Raw genomic sequence first — 20,982 nt, 5'->3', positions numbered from 1 at the left:
TTTTTTTGGCTCAAAAGAATCACCCACCCCTTTTCTTCTCACAAACCTGACACTTTGTCTTTTTTCATACTTTTCTTGTTATCGTAATTCCAAACGGGGGTTCAAGCTGGATGGCCATGGACAAGTGACTGCGAGGTGGCTGAAGAGGGTCCTGGTGACATTACAACCAAGGGAAGAGAAGGTATTAGGGAGAGGTTAAAAGCAACGGTGAGCCATTTATTAGTAGGAAGAATGATGGATAAGAAAATAAACTTGTTTTTTTTTTTTTTACCAAAGAAGATAAACTTGTTGAATGAATGAAGGAGAGGGGAGAGCTGGGTCAGATATGGCGGAAGGAGAGAGAGGGCAAAGATGTTTCTGACATGACTAACAAAAAATTTAACACTGTTAATAGATTTAACTCTAAATGACTAATAGGTTTAACATTATAAAATTAAAGGATCCAATAAAAAGAACAAAAAGTATAAGGACTTGATCCAAAATTGATGAAAACTATAAGGATCTTCAACTTAGTTTTTTCTTAATTATATTAAATTCTAACATTATACTGATTTTTATTCTCTTACTATCTTTATTAAATATGAGCATATATAAAGAAAATTATCTACAGTTAACATAATTTTTTTAAATTAATTTATTAAATTTGAAGCTATTTAAAAAAATACATAAGTTGATTGGTAAATTTAGCAGAATGATTTAGTCATTAAATACTAGAAAAATGTCATTTAGTCATCGCAGTGTATATGAAGAGGGTTTCATGCCTAGCATTAAAGTCCCGAGAAGTTTATAGTGCAAGGGAATTAATCATTACTATCCGCGATAGATATCCTAGGATCAAATTTTAAAAAAAGTGATATAATGTACGGATTGGATTTTATTAAAAATATTTAATTTTTTAATGAGGGAAAAATTGTAGAATAATTAAGCTTATTTAAAGTTTATTAGGATTAAGACTTTTTAAAGATAATAAAATAAAATTCAATCAATCGGTATAATACACAGTATAATATATGTACGCGCATGTGACTAGAGGCCAAAGGGTCAAACATTCAAATGATACATAACAAGTGGAAAAATATAAGAACTGCATGTAAATACACGTCTCTATTTCAACCCTTAGTACCTAATATTTTTTCCAAAAAATATTGACGCAAATCTTCACCATACAATTGTATCTTTGTGCATCAAATTCCCACCAACCTTACATACGGTATAAAAACCGTAATTCTTTCCTCTTAAAGCATTACCCAAAACATGACATTAAGGGATTGAGGTAGATAATGTCAAATTAATTATGTATATATGAAGTATTTTAAAGTATTAGTACATAATTTATAAGAACAAAAATATGAATTCTATTTTTTTAATTTAATTGTTGATCTTTTCTTTTCTTTTTTCTTTTTTGAGTTATATGTTTTATGTTGTTGAAGGAAGTTCAAAAAAGATATTTAACTCCACAATTAAAAGCTTAATAGAATGTATCAAAATAAGGAAAAAAAGAACTGATCTTCAAGTAGAACTGAAGTTTGAGGCATGAAATTTAATAATAAATTTTTCACCTGATGCCTAACGAATAACTGTCAATTGGCTTTGGGCGGTTTTTATGAAGCACTTTTTAATACTATTGAGTGTGTTAATTTTATTTTAGCTGATAATAATGACTGTATCATGGAAGATTGTGTACTGAAACTGCAGATGATGTGAATCAAAATGAAAAAAAAAAATGTTTTCGGGCTAGTGCAATTTATAATACTCATCGTTTGTAACCGAATTTTTATACTAATCCTGAGCTTAGAAGTTCTCTCATTAATGTTTTGCTTAAATTACTTGTAGGAGAAAAATCCTCACATGCATTTACAAATTTTACATATGATTTGCTCTTGGCACAGTAATAAATGATAAATAAAGCTACTAAATAAAATAAAAAATTCTAATAAAAGATAAATAAAATAGTTATAGTATATGTTTAGTCCTTTTAAGTTTACATGAAATTTCAATTTAGTCTGTTAAGTTTAAAAGTGTATTTTTAATTTTTTAAATTTAACACCGTTACTAACAGGAAATACTGACATGTTCATTTTTAATTTAAAATACGTAAATTAAAAATATTTAAAATAAAATATAATTAAAGGTTCATCAAATATATGAGTAAATATTCCATATGGTTGAATTTTCTAACATGATTATATAGGATTTAGCATTACTCTTAAATTTTCATAAATAATTTAAAAAATATTTATATTGTAACTTTTCAAACTTTTTTATGATCATATTTTTAAATTATGATATTGGATCTAGCATAAAATTTAATAATAACATTAATCTTTGAAGTAATTATAATTTTAAAATTGTTCTAATATAAATTTTTAAGAATAATTAGATAATTTTTTAATCATAAAAGTAACCAAAAAATTATTTATTTCATAATTATTAAACTGCATACAAATTATTGATAAAAGATCGTAAGGTTTTGTTTTAAATATTTCCTAATTTACATACTTTATATTAAAAATTAATACGCCAGCATTTAAATACTGAGTTATCATTTTAAAATCATTCAGTAAGAATTTTCCGTTAGTAAAGTTAGCAGTGACAAGTTTACGAAAATCAAATGACTAAATATATACTTTAATTTAAATAGAATTCCAAAACATTATCAATTCAAGACCCACCACAGAGCGCGCTGATTTTTGAAGTGATAATTCGTCCTTATCATTCCAAATTTAAAGTTCTTAATTATTAATTTTTTAAGTATATTTATATTTTTATATCTTGCTTCTACTAAAATGAATATATATAATATTAGAATTGATAAGCCAAAAATGTTTGCTTAATAATTTGCTTAAACATGATCAAAGTTATATGCACTTCGGGTTTGTATCAAAGTTAAACTCAATTCTTTATTCTACTTTTCATCTATCATATGTCCTGTCTATACAAGCAATAATTCTTTGTCATCACGTTCAATTAACTTTACAAAGAATGGCAGGTTACATTGTTCTTGAAACACGTCAAAAGCAATGGGGTATAAATTTACACAAGTTGGCACAAGATAAATGCATTTCGGGTTGACCTTACTTGATATCTTTAAATTTTGTTTTTGCATATCTCTTTACCTCAACATTCATACTTTCACTAATTTGTGTGTTTCTCATATTTAGTGTGAGAACGTCCTTTATGTAGCATCTAGCTTATTTCTCCGTAATATTATGAGTACAGTTCAACCACCCATTTTCATGGACACTGTAAAAATATAACAAATCATCCACACTCCTTCAAACTTATCCATTTGAAAAGAACCAAGCATGCATTTTTTTAAGTTAGTCAAAAAAGTGAGTCTTCTTTCATCAAGTTCTCTAGGCACTCGATGCCATTTAGCAACAAATGCCAAGTGCACAAACAATATCTTGCACTAGGAAGCACTTCACTCAAATGCCCAAGCCATAGCTTGTTCCTAGTCAATAAACATAGTATTAGGCTTACTGCCGAGATGAAAGATTTGTCTATTTTTGAAGAGCCTAGTAGAGACGATGTTTCTCGGCACTTGAACTCATTCCTAGCATTATCCAAACGAGGAAAACATTGCTTGGCAATTGAATGACTCATTCCTAACTTTCTTGAAATGGCGCGCATAGATGAGGAACTCTTGTTGCTCATCATTATGCTTAGACAAAAATGAGACCTCTAAAAGGTTAGACTGTATCAGTCCCTCCTCAAACCCAACTGAAATGAAACTACAAATAAACTTGACACAAAAAGGCCAGTCCTCTCCTTAGCGAAGACTCCCAAAACTGAGATTAACTCACTCTATTGGCAGATACAGATCTTCTAGGGTCAATAATATGTGAAGCTGGCAAAGTTAACAATAGTACCATTATAACATCCACATTTTGCATTCAACTTCAGAGGATCTATTCTACTCTAACAGCTGCACCTACCCTTCGGTTATTTATAGACCCTGGTATACGGCTGGCAGCAGCCGCCTTCTCTGAGCTGGTACCTCAATTTGAGAAGTAAGACCATCTTTATCGTACTCTACAAGGTTTTGCACATATATCTTCAACGTGTCCAGTCCCTAGGTTCTAGTTTTTGTCGGATCAGTGCATGCATCATGTCTAAGGTCTGGTGTCCATGTCTCTGCTCCATGGGAAAAAAAATTCATAAGCTGGTCTGACAAACAGAAAGCAGCTCTTGAGTAAAAAGCATCATAGGAACTAACTATACACAGATTTCAATAGACACAGCATTTTCAATTTCATCAATATGAATTATTTGGTCAGCATATGGAATTATTGCTTGACTAGAATACCTCAAAAGTACCTTTTAAGCATAAATCAACTTCCACCGTGCTTTTCTCAAGTATGAAGCACCTCATATCCTATTTTGGCCAAATGAGATAAAAATGTCTGCCTACTTGAACCCATTTCAAATTTAAGCAATGAAACACAATCAAAACAATTCAAGCTATAAGAGTCAAATACGTGTTTTTAGGTTACTGGTGAACTAACTCTATAACAGATAACACTCCATGCACATTTAAGAATGTTTCAGCATTTGGAAGTATTAAATTCAGCAAGCATGTGACACATAGTAAGTGAAACCATAATCTCCATAGTAAGTATGACGGATGTAAAATATCTGTCATCCAAACATTTATCAGATAAAAAATGAAGTAGGTTAAATTCAAATGTCCAGTAAATCATATTAAAAACTGTTAAGACTTTTTTTCCCATACGAACATGTGACAGTCATTTGTACTAGCTACAAGGAATGAGAAGACAAAGGATCACTTATCCTTACTTAATTGGATCCATGTGCATGCCAAAGATCAAGGGACATGCCTCTATATAAGAGGATAGGGCGTATAGAATTCTTAGGTAGTCTGCTATAAATGTCTTATTCATAAATGGTTCATATATCCATGATTCTCTGGTATATTTTTTTAATTCTATTTAGAAGAATATGAAGGAATTGAGGCCTAAAAACACTATTCCAACATCTTTAAAGACATCTAAGAATGCTATATACTAATATAATCAAGAAATCTAGGAATTTTGATAGCCTATTGGGCAACAAAGAAGAAAGAAAAAGAATCTTCCTAGCGCATGTTAAATGTCAACAACATACTGAACAAGTCTTAAGTGCATTTCACTATAACCTAAGAAGTGTTTATATCAGAAGCTACTGGAATGGAAAGTCAATGTAGCAATACAAGGACATCCAAATTGATCCACTTAAATGACCAAAACAGCATAGAAACCGATACTATATGTTTAGACATATGGCAACTATATGCTCTGGCTTACAAGCACAAAGGTTATATCGTAAGTTATTAAATTAATTTACTATTTGGGTTAGAAGCTCCGGATCAGTAAACATGAAGGGATTAAGTCTCTTTACCATCAATTAACTCACCCATTTCATCACGCGAAATGAAAAACTTGGCTAAAAGAATGTTTAAGTGCAAACTTTTTGTATAATACACAAGACTCAAGGCATAGGAAATGTGAGATGAGTGCAAATAAATGTAAACTGTCACCTTGCATCACAATACTAAACAACATATACATAAAGTTTGATAATCCCTAATAAGTATATTTCTATCGTAAAGTTCTCGACCAATTAGCAAGAAATTGCGAACAGAGTTGAAACATACAGCTTACTTGTTCTAGTCTTTCCATTCAGCAATCATGTTTTCCAACAAAAGTGAAATCCTCTTCAGACCCGCAACATCTACACAACCAAAAGCGTCATTTAGTTCCTTTGCCTCCTTTATCCGAGCCTGCCTCAACAATCCGCGATATACACAATCCTTCGAATCGCAAGTAGGCGCCGTGTTAGCCCCCACCATAGCCCTCAAAACCTTCAAACCCTCAAGAACGAAGCCTTTTCTACAAAACCCATGAATGAAAATCCCATAAATTTTCTCATCTGGCGAGCACGGGGAGTCAGGCCTCTGTATCCAATTGAACACTTTGAGGGCTTCTTTGTATTTATACTTGTTAAAATACGAAGTGACAAGCATAATGATGATGGGTCTAAGATAAGGGTATGAAGGTGGAGTGAACTTGAGGCGCGTGAGAAGGGACATGGCGTGGGTCATGTCAGGTTGGGAAGCAAGAGAATCGATGAAGACGGAGATGGAGAGGGATTTCAGAGGTGGGTTCGCAAGGAGGGCGGTGGTGGTGAGATTAACAGCTGTGGCGAGTTGGTTTGAGTCGCAGAGGCGAGGAATGAGGAGGTTGATCTCTGTGAGCTCCTCATCGGTGAGAATGCGCTCTGTGGAATCGGATTGAAGAGGGGACTCCCCTGAGGAAGAAAGAGAAGAATAGAAGGGCGATGCGAGAAGCTTATGGCAGAGTGAACCGAAAATGGCAATGGCTTTTGACGGAACACCGGGAAAATGAAGCCGCCGGAGTGAACTCATTTCGCGTCACATGCCCAGATCATGCGTGGGTGCTTGAAATAAAATTGAAATGAAACAAAGCAAGGGTTACCGATTAACAATTTCAAAAAGACAAGAACAACAACACAGAGTTGCTAATCTATTATTGATTCTTAGATTTTATCTACACTAAATTAATTATACTTAAATTTAATTAGTTAATCTAGAATATTAGTAGTTAAAAGTGTCTATTGGTTCATTTATAACCCTATCTCTATTAATTATGTAATCTCTCATACAATTATATAAGGTCCAATTTAATCTAATTTCACTCTAATTTGATTACGTGGAACCTTTAGGTATATGTCTCCAACTCCACATTATTTAATCTCACGGTCTGTTTAAGATTTTATTTGTCAAATTCAATCCTAAATTTTCAAAACAAACTCAATGTTGGCCAAACACTAAGCAAGTTAAAATTAAATACAGGATTAAGTACACTAGATTAAAAATTAAGCATAACCAAACGGTGGGAATAATCTCTGATTCACATACAACTTCATGGTACTTTAGGTTGCAAAACAAGATTAGCTACGTATGACTTTAGGCAATTCCGATTCAGCAACAATGATTTCAAAACAAGATGACATAATGGAATAATAGAATAATGTTAACAGTTGGAATGAAAAATCTGAACAAGGGAATGATGGAAGTAGAATAATTGTAAACTAAACAAGAACCAAGTCTCCAGCAACGGTAGCTCTGTTCCAGCTCGACAATGCTTCCTTCCTACTAGAACCATTCGGTCCAGAGAAGAAGAAGAAAACGTCGATGAACCAGATTCGGTCTCCAGCCAAGCTCCAGCATCAACGGCGTTTCTCCTTAGGTCCAGCGAATCAGAAAAACTACCCAAAATCGTCCTGCCTCCTCTACGAGAAGATGATGAGCAATGATCTCCCTCTAGTCCAAAACAAGCGTCGGCGACGTCCTTTCATCTTTGATCTTCTCCACTGAACCCATTGACCAGAGCCCCCAAAGCCGCGGAAGAGGAAGATTGGAGGAGATGATGGACAGTCCGAAAATGCAGCCTCTGTTCCCAGGACTTGTTCCCTCTCCCCACCAGTTCGGCGCCTTCCTTCTTAGAGTGTTTGGCAACCTCCAAACCATGGTTTTAAAAGTATTTTTTTGTAAAACGAGACAAATTCCTCTACATATTTACTTTGTAAACCATAAAAGCACTTCTGAAATCATGGTTTGGTTTCTATCCAAACACCCCCTAAGACGATGATGAATAGCCCTCCAGGTCTCCCCTGATCCAAAAATTGCTTCCCCAAAACGTTGTCGTCCCAATCTCCACAATCTACACATGCTCCCCGTGACTCCAATCAAGTATAGCTGGGAATACGAGTCAACCCGCAGGTTGTGGACCAGCCCGCTACAACCTGCGAGTTATGCGATGCGGGCTGGAGCAACCCGCATTTTGGCGAGCTGGGAAAATCCTAACCCTAACCCGCCACAGCAGGTTAGCGGGCCAACCCGCCATCTTTTTTTTTTTTAATTCTTAATTTTTAAATCTCATTTTTATTTAATTTTTTAAATTAATAAATAATGATCTAAAATTTTAAAAGCAATCACAAGTATAAATTATGTTTAACCATATTTAAAATAGTCAATATTAATATAAAACAATACATTACAAATATTTTACATGATTAACATTCAACATCAACTCATCAAGTGATAAATTTTATAATTTTTTCCATACAAATGTGATGTTTGATACAAAACACTATCTCATAATAAATTAGAAGTGCATTTATCTCTTTTTTTTTAAAGTTCATTTATCATGTTTTTCTAAAACACTTGTTTTTGTAATAAATATTACCTTATATTTGATTGTAATTATTAAATTTTTGCTATAAATATATTATGCTTATTTTTTAAAAATATTTTTTATTTATATATGTATTATGTAACATGAAAATTGAAATCTAAATAAGAGAAGAAAATTTTCAAATATAATAACATATTATTTATGTGAAAATTTTTTTTTAAAAAAAAGGTGGCGGGTTAGGCGGGCTAACCCACCAACCCATGGGTTAGCCCACCACAGCCTGCGGGTTATGCGGTACAGGCTAGAGCAGCTCGCATTTTGATGGGTTGGCAAAATGCCAACCCTAACCCGCTCTTTTATGGCAGGTTGACGGGCTGACTCGTGGGTCCTAACTCATATTCTCGACTCTATATTTAAGAATGGCCTAAACGGTGCATTTATGCTTGTTGAAGGGAGAAGAACATAAAACAAATAAAAGGAAAAGAAATAAACTATAAGAAATTGAAAGAAGATAAGATAAAATCAAATAAATCTTAAACTTAATATTAATTATTTTAATTTATTTGAAACCAAGATATTTATAAGATAATCCCCCAAATAATACCCATAATCAGATCTTCCAATTAATTTTTAGAAATCTCTTAAAATATATTGATAACTCTCCAAAAATCACTCAAAATATTCTTTAAATATATTAAAAATAAAGAGTTATCAATGCTCATTTCACTTGCCCTTATGAGTTGTACTAAGGAAAGATAAAAATAGCCCAAGTTTATTATTCAAAAATAAAAATTAAATTTTTTTTATTTTTGTGGCAAATAAAAAACAACTCCTTAAGAAGAAATTTATACATGCAATCCTCCCTTCCATTTAGAAGTCAACTTCAAGTTGACTTAACAATAAATTAAGAATTTTTTTATTAAAAAAATTACAAGGCATAACAATAACTCATAAATATATTTGTTATAAGGGTTTTTGTTTGTTTGTTTAGATGATTACTATAATATTTAAATGGATATATTTAGTTCTTAAAAAAAAGGATATAATCAGCACTTCTAAGGAATTAATTAAAAATTGAAGAGAAGCCAAACTCGTTCCATGTCAGTTTCTTGTTTTAGTATTTCTTTCTTGGCGCAGAAACTCTTATTTTCTTGTATTTTCTAATGGAAACCCACATAGACAAGTGTGATGAAAAGTTCAAGGCCTACCAAAACTACTATAATGAAATGGAATTCGTCAAATGCAAAGAAGTATATAAAGAATTGAAGGTACCGCAAACAGATTTGTAGTTATGATGTATTGAGAGTTTAGTTGGATTTAATTTCTCTATCCGTATAAATAATGATCAGTACTTATTTTCAAGATTTATGGGCTGTTTTCACTAGCCTCCTGCCAACATTTGTCAAAACACCAAATGCTAAAGAAAATTGAATGAAAAGTGCCATGGTCCTTTTGTATCCTCCTTTTTACATATAATAATTATCGAGGAGCTCTCCAATGTTTCCCTCTTTTTTTTTGGTATCAGAACCATGAGTTATTTAAAATCTTTAGATGTGCTTGTGAAAAATCTTGGTATTAATGGAGCAGTAAATTTGAAATACTTTTTTACCATCTTTGTGACAAGTCTAGACATGAAGTTGCAAATTGCTTTAATAGGTTTGACTAAAACTACAAAAGTTATAATGGAGGTGAAAATGTTTATGCCCATGTTGCTACTCCTGAAACCGCCAATGATCATGCATGGTATTTCGATACCAAGACTACTCATCATATGACTCATGATTTCATAGATTGATTAGATTAATTTCAAAGCAATTCACAAATTGTTGTTGTTAGAAGGGAATTCATAATTCTAAGCTTTTATTCTCTAATCAATTGATTTCACCTTGGTCTTGTGATTAGCTTGCCAAATATTTGTGTTTATGAACCTGAGAGATCATTAATTTAATTAGTATCTATAATTTCTAGGGCAGATAACAGAGAATGGTATTTTTGTGGCTATCAAAATAGAAAAGCTAGAAACATTTGAGAAGGAATTCTTGCGATTGAAATTTTATTACTCTGATGACTGGTAAGTATTCTTGGCCTTTTTTCCTGTTTATGATTTTTTTTGCCATTATGATGATCAAACCCGCTACATATATAAAGGACATTAATTTATGAGGTAGTTTTTATAACTTTGCACAAGCATCTTCAATGAGAGCTTGCTATGCATTCTTGTAAAGGCATAAAAATACCTCATAGCAACATCAATAGAGCAACATTTGGGATTAAACCCATCCGGCTCTAGGTACCATATGTTTTAGTTAGTTTTACAACTTTAATTTACCTCTTGTAAGGAAACAAGCAATTAACAGACATGATTCTGATATCCATAAACCCATTGAATATGATTGTCTTTAAGAGTGCTAACGAAGTTAAAGACATTTTTTTTTACCAAAAAAAGTCTTTATTAAGTCTGGCTCTTTGAGCCTAAGAAATCTTCTCACATTCATACTAGAATTTAGTCCTTAAAATGAATCCCATCATTTATGCCAAGTAAATTAAACTTCTTTTGCAAATTAAGGATCATATGTTCCAACAAACAAATATTGCTTTCAAGTTCAAAATGGTACATAGTTTATTTTTCACAATACATGTGATAAAAGAAAAATACATTTAATTTTAGAAAACAAACATGAAATTGAAAAATAAAAAAATGTCCCACTAATTTGAACATTTACATGGCAGGCCCCTATAAAGATATCAAAAATTTATTTATTTTTTTGGGATAAAATGCTCAGAATATTTGCCTCGCATATGGAGTGGTTTAGCCTATTAAGGGGAAAGTTAGCTTCTGTTTTTATTTATTATTTGGGCTTTAAGCCTTTTGTCCTATTTTGGATCAAAAGACCCAAAATATAAATGTGGTTGATGTTCTCACTTTTATATTCTGAAAGTTAATTTTCCACTATTTTTTTTTCCAATTTTCTTTTTCTGACTTATATTTTTCTTGCATATTCACCACATAAGGCTTGCATAAAAGCATCAAGAGGGGTAATCACATGATTAGGCTAGTTAAAAAATTATAAAAAAATATATTAATATAATTTTTTGTCCCTTAATTTTTTATTTATTTATTTTTTGTTCATTAAATTTCGAACTATAGGTTTTGATTACTTAAGTTTTTCTTTTATTTAAAATATAAGTCCTTATAACTCAATAAAAAATTAGACTATTTTACCTCTTAAGAGACCAAAACTTGTGGTTTGAAATTTGAAGAGTCAAAACCAAAATAAGAATAAATTTAAGGGACCAAAAATTATATTAACCCAAAAAAGAATATAGAATTTAAATCTTCTCAGGCATTTCAATAAGTTTTAGTATAACCTAGTATGTATAATATAATATTTGCTTCCCTTAAGGTGTCTTTTGTGTTGGTTTTGTGGTAGTTGATTTCATATATAAATTGTTGGTTCATTTGTTCGGATAAAAGTTGTTTGAAACATGACCAAGACATAAAAATTTTCAGCACCAAACAGAGATTGAGCGATCCAGACCCAACTTCTCTCCGCTGCTATTTGAGTTCACTGCCCCAGAACGACGCCGTTTTCACATGGACAAAGGGATGATGAGACGCCACGCAAGAAAAGAGGGAGCAGGAGGCGCATGAAGGATGCCTTGGTTATATTACAAATAATTTATTAATAAATTTAGGGAAAATCCCAGAAAAAGCCCTTGGAATATACTAAATCCCAAATTGGGTCTTTAAATTTCGAAAATGACAGAATGGGTCATTGACCCAATCTATCATTCGTGAAATTCAGGCGAATTGACATTTTTGCCCCTGAGCAAAAGTGAGTAGTTATTCTCTAAACAAATCTAGATAACGCTTACACTGTTCTAGTGATTACAAGATTCGTTGTAGTTAATAATAAGGTACCTGACAATAATAAGATACCTGACTATAAAAAAATGAGTAGTTATTCTCTACACAAATCTAGGTAATGCTTATATTGTTCTAGTGATTACAGAATTAGTTGTAGTTAATAACAAGACACCTGATTATAAAAAAGTGAGTAGTTATTCGCTACACGAATTTAGGTAACATCTAAACTCTTATAGTAATTCCTTGAACCATTGTAGTGAATAAATAAATGAGGGCAAAATTGTCAATTCGCCTGAATTTCACAAATGACAGATTGGGTCAATGACCCATCCTGTCATTTTCGAAATTTAAGGACCCAATCTGGCATTTTCCATATTCTAAGGACCTTTTTTAGGATTTTCCCATAAATTTATAACGGTCAATCTATTTTTATAAAATCGTAAAAAAATTAAAAAAAACATACACACACAAATTAACTGGGTAAAAAAAATCATTTTATTAGTACTATATACTACTTTGTTCTCTAATATAAAAATTAGTTGATGAGTTAAATTTGGCCCTAAATACTTCTTCAGTTCTTAACGTAGGATTTAATTAGAGAATTTTTTTTTTGTTTTAAATGCAAAACTTATTTTTCATATTGGTCATTTTCCTCCCAAATTATCTTACTAATACTCCCTCAAGAAGGTGGGGATTTTTTTTTAACAACAATAGTTGAAGTCAAAGATCATCATAAATAAGAATGTTTTAAGAAAAATATGTTATATTTATTATGATAAACTAATTTAACTAATTTCTTTAATATGTTATATCTATTAAGGTTAGGAGGAATATAACATACCAATTTATTATATTTCCTATATTTAACACGAGTGTTTTTGGGAAACTATATCATATTTATTGTAATTAATTAATTTCTTTTTTTTTTTTGTCAATCTACTTAAATTAATTAAGTAGGTCTTATATTAAGAATAAAGAGAATATTATATAATTATTATTAGTTAGTTATATTTGTTTTGTAAATACTACCTCCGGTCCTAATTATAAGACCAAATTGACTAATTTGAAGAGATTAAGGAAAGAAGTTAAGTTAGTTATTTGTAATAAATAAGTGTTGTCTTTCCTAAAATATCCTTACTAATCAACTATATTGGTTAGAAGTACAATTATTAGAAGGATTATCTTGGAAAAAAATGCATAAATATGAGAGACAAAGTGAATTGGGGTATTATATTTAGAACCAAAATAAAAGTCAAATATGGTTTTATATTAAGGACCGGAGGTAGTATTTAATTAAGAGATGGCAATACATGTTTTATTAAAATCATAGGGTACTAATTGTAAAGTGATGATGGGGTGAATGTCCAACATACGGTACTTATCTTTAATGTGCATTTTAAGAGTATCAGACAAAAGTATAATTAAGTTGTTAATCCCAGGGTTAGGTGGTGGCAGTTAAAAAGTGAGAAGTGGGATTTTTTAAAAAAAAATCGAGGACTCTTTTGGAGGAAGGGATCTAGGAGTTGCAGGGAAATACTAACATCATATGGGAGGAGATGGCCATGAGTGTTCGTCAAGTTGCTAAAGCAATTTTGAAAAAATCCAAAGGTTATAGTCAGAGAGATAAGGAGACTTAGTAGTAGGAATGTACACGAGAAATCAAATAGAAAAGAGATTGTTTCGAATCTATATGTTTGTGCAATAATGCAGAAAACTAAGAAAAGTATCGTTTGGCTAAAAAAAAGACGAAGAGAGCAGCGAATGAAGCACATTCTAAAATGTTTGAGGAGTTTTATAAGGAATTAGAAACAAAAGTGGGGGGAAATAATATTTACATGTTTGCAAAGCAAAAAAGAAGGAAAAAGAGAGATTTAAACCAAGTGAGATGTATAAAAAACGAAGAAGGTAAAGTTCTAATTAGTAATGAGATATTAATAATAGATGGGAGGCTTAGTTTTATAGGCTATTCAATGAGGGAAGCGAATGTTTGATTCGGGAATTGGAGAACTGGTTAATTAACAAAAAGGATCAGGATTTAGCTTTTTACTGCGAGATCCGTATCAGAAAGTTAAAGGCAGCTCTTAAAAAAAAGGGCAATGATACCTGACAATATTCGTATTGCTGTTTGGCCAACAAACGTGGGACGAATATGTTATCTTCATCTAAGCAAGATTTATATGATCATTAACATTACTATATTAATGCTGTTTACTTAACAAAAACTTCAGGTGAATTGACCCTAACAATAAGGTCAGGGCAATGCTTAATTAAATGATCTAAAATCCCATGAAATAAACAATCTGCTTTGAAGTCTGAAGTTTTTTTTATGTATAAATCAGCTTTCATACTCATTTATCAAAATATATTTTTAAGTGATATTTTGGGAAAAGCAACATTTTTTAAATGACAATGACAATTATTAAAAAAAATCATCTTACCTAATTTTTCTAATTTTCATAAATTAATTAATCAAGTCTTATATTTATATTTAGAGGTAGCAGCACTTCGTCTGTATAAATGAAATAGCATGTGACGCAGCATAGAATCTAATCACATAACACGTAAAAGAAGCAATTTTTATTTGATCGACTGATAGAGTCTCAAACGTCATAAAGATCTAGTTTCTTTGTAATGCAACCAGACAAAGTATATTGGTAAAATCATCTCACAGAGCAACCTAGAACCTTTTCTTTAGCTGTATTTTTATTCAGAACCGCTTTCAATGTAGGCATAGCATGAGTGTGCCTAGGCTCTGGTTGTGCCTCTCTCGCAGTTGTCCCATTTTCATTCCCCGAATGAAAAGCCGCCACAGGTCACAAGGTCAGATGGGAAGGGGGGTGGGAGGGAGATAAATGAAAACAAGGTTATTAAAGTCAGTATAAAATATTGTACCTTGGGGTGATGAAAGGGAAGATTCTTCAGTCAAGCCATCTCCCTGCCTGGATAAGTCGCAAGATGAGACCTGCAACTGTATCTTAATTTTAAAAATATGATTTCACGTTTTCTGCCAAAACAGAATTTGCATATAGATAATAAAAGCAGTTGATTTGAAGCGGTATTGTAGGCAAAGAAGGAAAATTATATCATCAAAGCACCCAGAGGTCATGTTGTCAAAGGAAAAAAAACGAAGCCAGAGGTCATATAACTAAAAGGACTCGAGCATATATCCATAAACAAGGATCATGGCATCAATTATCGGAAGAAATATCAGTTAGTCTGTGTCAAAAAGGAGAGGGCAGCAGAGTTGGAAAGTTTAGAACATTGAAGCCCAGATAAAATAACGGGCAAAGGTACATACTAGCTAGAAATAAAACCGATTTTGCCAGTTACACTCACTATCCTATATTTCTATAAACATCATTTTGGCATGGTCTTTGTCAATCAATCCTTATAAATATCTGTGTCACAGGTTACCAAAAACTGGAACAAAGTTGCAAGAGTCTTCAAGAGACATTTGATTAGTAACTTACTAACTAACTTCAGCAAAGAGTAGTAAACCATCTAGTAGAACATCTTTTAATAAACTAAAATTTATGCAGATTAGAAATCCTAGGATTAGGTGATGAAACTAAAAGTGGGTAATCAAATAAGCACACAGGACGTTCAGTGCGATGAAGCCAAAAGAATCCTGAAAAATTCAAGGAAGATAAACTCTACAAAAAGGAATGGTCGTGTAAATTATACAGATACAAATGAAAGTACAAGGGACAGAAGGCCATTTAAAATGAAACCAAATGATCCGCAGCCGACCAAAAAACTTCAGATAATTGAGTGCTTTCCCCGAATAATTAATATTTCTATAACTTAAACTAGAGCGGTAAGTAAGAGAAGCAACATAAGTGATGTAAATAGAAATGGTTAGATTACCCAACAGAAGTACACAAATTAGAAGTACTGGATATTCCTTGATAAAGGGGCTTGATGTAGTTGGACGTGGATCAATTACAATAAAGTAACTAACCAGCCAACCCAGATATTGCTATTAAACCATGAGAAAGAATGAACAAGTTAAGACTAGAAGCAGCACCTCATATTTACGGGCAACAGAAATATCCATAGAAGACTAGTTTTTGTTTGTTTCACCAGAACAGATTCCTTAGAAATCGTTTCTGACATGAAAGTACTGTTTACGTTTGTTCTTGATAAAATTGAGCTTAGAGGCTTCGCCTAATAAAAGCCATGCGTCTGGTAAGCTATTATATAAGAGGAATCAAATTTGTGGATTATTTCATGTTTCTAAATAACATATACAGCAACCAAACCAATGGATTATTTTAGAAGTCCACATAAAAGCTTTGAACCTGTTGACCAAAACTAGCCTTTAAATATTTCACTCGTGTCTTCTTCAGGATATCCAAGCTGTGATTCATATGAATTCAATCCCGAACAACTTCACTGCCTGTTTTGGCATACTGCCACCATTAGATTATATGGAATGGAGAAAGAAAAATTAATAAGTAATTGAACTTGATGATATGACATAACCTGCAGGTGAAGATGGGGCAGCTTCATGGATTACATTTTCTGGTGGCTGTTTCAAAGATGAGGAGGGTGGCAATTGCCCACCAAAGTATTTTTCAATAATCGAACATGTTTCCTAGCAACAATACAACTCAAAAGACATAATTTTTTTAAAAATATAATTATCCGAAAAAAATGCTATGCTCCACCAAGCAAACTAAAAATGTTTGGGTAAATTACACTAACGTATGGAATTTGGCTAAACGACATTTGACACACACCACTCTTGTTTTAAAAGTCATACAAGCCTCCATTGACATTTGATATAAACTGCAAAAACTTTCAATTTACTTATAGTCAAAGAAGTTAATCTTTTAAATAATATGAAAATGTAATTCTAACGTTAATGTAACAACAGAACTGCTAAATTGATATCAAGATAATTACGAAATTCCACTTTCCGAAGCAATGCATGCAGTGCAGAAAGTTTACGTTTATATTTTTATAAAAAATAAATTAGAAATGAGGTTTTTGCTATCCATATCAAAGGTAACGGGACCCAACAGCGATTTTTTAAAACAAAAAGAATATTAGGGGCAATGCAGCCCAACTTGAAGGGAGATTTTGTGTAATACTCAATATCTCCAAGGTAAAAAGGTGGACAAACATTAGCAGTTGACGACCTCATATTATCACAGGCAACTAGCTGGTTCAATTCAAATGCTTCTACTAAATATGTCAACATATGAAAGCAGCTAAATGAAATGATGAACTAATTTACAGCCCAAGTTGTATCAATAACTGAGGGAACAAGCAAATAGCATCTTATTGCAGAGTTCTTTCAACTTTGAAATCCAGCACCGCAGCTCACTATTTCAAGGTGAGCCTATGTCAGAGGCCACAAGTTGAACACACGAAATACAGCTTATATTTACACAACAATTCAAACTTACAGATGGTGTCGTGACCATTTTACTTGCACCAACAGAAAGTGATCTTATTCCCCAACTGCTGTTTTGGCTTCCCTTATTATTGTGAAAGCCAATATATTCAAGCAATCCAGCTTGAAACAGATTTATAGCATCTTCTTGAATCTTTGCAGCCGCATATCTTAGTGGACAGGATTTAGAAGGTAAGTTTTATGCGAATCCGAATCACCCTGTTGTCAAAGAAAAACCTCAATAGATAAAATGAAATAGAATTAAGTTACTACAAAAATTCATAATCAATGTCTCGATATATAACATAAAATTTATAGTGAGCTGTATTATTTATAAGTCATGAACAATGTTACTCATTTTTCAGATTCTGTACAACTACAAGGCTTACATCTAGTTTACAATAAAAGACTAATGAAAAAGTGAGAATGGTACGTTTATCAAAATAAAGAAAATCATGCACAGATCAGTTATGGAAAAGCCACCTTGTATGCTCTAGCATGCAGAGTCAATGTGCGTGCAATACTCTTATTTTGTTCCAAGTTAGATTGAAGACTTGTTCCAAGTTAGATTGAAGACGTTCACTCAGCTCTTCACACAATTGATTAAGCCAGTGCTGAACCTGAAGAAAGAAACAAATAACAGTACATAGCAATGTAATGAAAGGGATTTTCTTGGATGTGAAACTGTGGATCAAGTTCGAAGTCATATAACTAATAAAAATCCAATAACAAATTTCTCAAAAGAAGCCAGCCAGTAAACTCATTAAGAAAATTGAAGAGCCAAAGGCATTTCAATTATTTTGGGGCAATGAGAGAATCTGATCCCATAAACAACAAATAAAATAATGAGAGACCAAACTGTGCAAAGATTTAAAAGGAAAAAAAAGGACTTAAACCAAGATCAAGAGCAAGAAAATGATATCCTTCACTTAACTGGGAGTAGATTATGATATCCTCTAGCACTTCCCTGTCATCATCAAAAAGAGTAAATTATAAGGTTGAAAACAACCCAAGAAGATAGTAATCAAAATCACAAGCAAGAAACACATATCATTCACTTAACTTCGTGTTGTTTATGATATCCTCTAGCAACTCCTTGTCATCATCAAAAGCAGTAAATTATGAGGTTGAAAACAATCGAAGAAGATAGTAATCAAAATCACGAGCAAGAAATAGATATCATTCACTTAACTTGGTGTAGCTTATGATCTCCTCCAGCACCTCCCTGTCATCATCAAAAACAGTAAATTATGAGGTTGACAACAATCCAAGAAGATAGTAATCAAAATCATGAGCAAGAAAATGATATCCTTCACTTAACTTGGAGTTGTTGATGATATCCTCCAGCAACTCCTTGTCATCATCAAAATCAATAAATTATGAGTTTGAAAACAATCTAAGAAGATAGTAATCAAAATCACAGGTAAGAAGGTGATATCATTCAGTTAACTTGGAGTTGTTTATGATATCCTCCATCACGTCATCATCAGCTGCCATCTCCTCATTTAGCTCAAAAGTAATTCCCTGCATGAAAGATATCTAAAAATGCAACTATAGTAATTCTCCTCATTTATTAATCTTAACCCTAAACAATGAACATTAGCACAAGACAGACCAAATGAAACATAGAACTTCCCCCTCCCATCTTGACCTAGCAACACATCAAACTCTACCTAGTAAACTTATCCTCCCAAAAAAACACACTTGTAACTCTATTATAGAAGCCCAAATGAAGAATGGAGCATAGTGATTTGAATAAAGCATCAAACTCTACCTAGTGCAATACACATGACAGCTTCACGAGTAATGCAATACAAATTATCCCTTCCCTTCGTAAGTCATGAATTTAAGTGATTTGAACGAAGCATCAAATGCTAAGCTCAAAAATCAAAAGGGACCAAACAAATGGAAATACAAGAGTCACAGGCAAAGGCAAAACAAGGTCAGTCAACATCTTTCCTATCAAAGTGACTTCACATGAATCAAGTTTTTAAGCACCATAGCAACAGGTTTAACATGGTGAACCTAAGCTTATAGTCCCTCACCAATGACAAGTGTTAGGTCTCTCACTCAAAGTGTCTAGGCCTGTGTTTACACTCAAATCCACCTTACTTAATCCCCTTTCCATAAGCTTGGATATTGTAAAGATATGTAAATATATTGTAATTAGTATAGAATCAAATCAGATATAATAGGATAGGATATTATTTCCTAATAATGAGCCATTAATGGTCCAGGCTCCTCTCTTGTGTATAAATTCCCTCATTCTGATCATGAATATACAAGAAATATATTCCATATTATTTTTCTGTTTAATATGGTATCAGAGCAAGCATTTTAGTGCTCCTTTTTTCTCTTTTCTGAACTCTGTTGCGCCGTACGAACCTCTCCTTCGTCAGCCCCTTTGACCGACGTTAGGGCTTCAGTTCCTGGCCTCTGGTTGGAGCACGTGCTAGCCAATAGGAGTTGCAGGGTCCCGACCGGCCAGCCACCAGAGTTTTATCGCCGTCCGAGGAGCACGTGAGCTTCACGCGCTGTCGCCACTGACCACTTTCCGACGTCAAAGTTCTTCCTTGAGTTCGTCTCTTCATTTTCGACCCATCCCTGGTGTGTTTCGGGCCTGGGTCCTTCTCTTTGTGTTGATTTTGGCTTCTGTTTGCTGTTTGGCTTCTGTTCAGTTAAGTTTCAGATAGGGTCTTCTTGCTACTATCTTCTGTTTGACTTAATAGGCTTTGGGTAGTGTTGTTTGGTCCCTGGTGTGACCATTTGTGGCTGCCTATTATTGTCTTTCTTTTCTGTTAATCTCTCATGGGTGATAATAAGTCTGCAGTTACCTTTGAAGTGGTTCCGGTAGTCGTTAAGATTATTGAGCACAAATTAAACTGGACAAATTATCTAGATTGGAGTAAGACTATTCGTATCTACTTACGAAACATTGAGAAGGAGAATCATTTAACTGAAGACCCTCCAACCACTGACTCCCGTCAATCATGGTTAAGGGACGATACACGGCTCTTCTTATAGATCTGCAACTCCATTGACAATGAGATTATTCCATTTGTTACTCATTGTGAATTTGTTAAAGAACTGATGAATTACTTAGAGTTTTTATACTTAGTCAAGGGAAATATCTCTTGTGTTTATGAGGTTTGCAAAGCTTTCTATCGTGCAGAGAAGCAGGATCACCCTCTCAAGACCTACTTCGTGAATTTTAAACGAATGTATGAAGAATTGAATGTTCTAATGCCTCTCACTACTGATCTGAAAGTTCAACAGGCTTAACGGGAGCACATGGCCATCATGAGTTTTCTCACGGGTCTTTTGCCTGAGTATGAGATTGTTCGATCTCAAATTCTATCTGGATTTGAAATTCCACCCTTCAGGAGGTGTTCTCTCGTCTGATGAGGACTGAGAATCTTTCATCGCCAGTTACTAATGCTCCTGTTAGTGCTTTAATCAGTCGGGGACAAAATGAGAGTCATGGGACAACTAAC

General features: G+C 33.0%; 1 protein-coding gene across 1 annotated transcript; it reads right to left on the bottom strand.

Annotated features, from left to right (window-relative positions):
- Window positions 1–3,772: 3,772 nt before the first annotated feature.
- Window positions 3,773–6,427, bottom strand: LOC114712472 (pentatricopeptide repeat-containing protein At4g11690-like). Its single transcript, XM_028897021.1, has 2 exons — window positions 5,657–6,427; window positions 3,773–4,137 (listed from the first exon to the last, which is right to left on the bottom strand). Exon 1 carries the CDS (start codon window positions 6,425–6,427, stop codon window positions 5,669–5,671), a length of 759 nt encoding a protein of 252 aa, XP_028752854.1. The 3' UTR covers window positions 3,773–4,137; window positions 5,657–5,668.
- Window positions 6,428–20,982: the final 14,555 nt, after the last annotated feature.

The sequence above is a fragment of the Neltuma alba genome, unplaced genomic scaffold (assembly GCF_004799145.2).
Source record: "Neltuma alba isolate B1F8T4 unplaced genomic scaffold, ASM479914v2 tig00001828_pilon, whole genome shotgun sequence".
NCBI classification, from domain to species: Eukaryota; Viridiplantae; Streptophyta; class Magnoliopsida; order Fabales; family Fabaceae; genus Neltuma; species Neltuma alba.
Note: the sequence above shows the minus strand (reverse complement) of the source record. Positions and strands in the feature narration are given on the sequence as shown.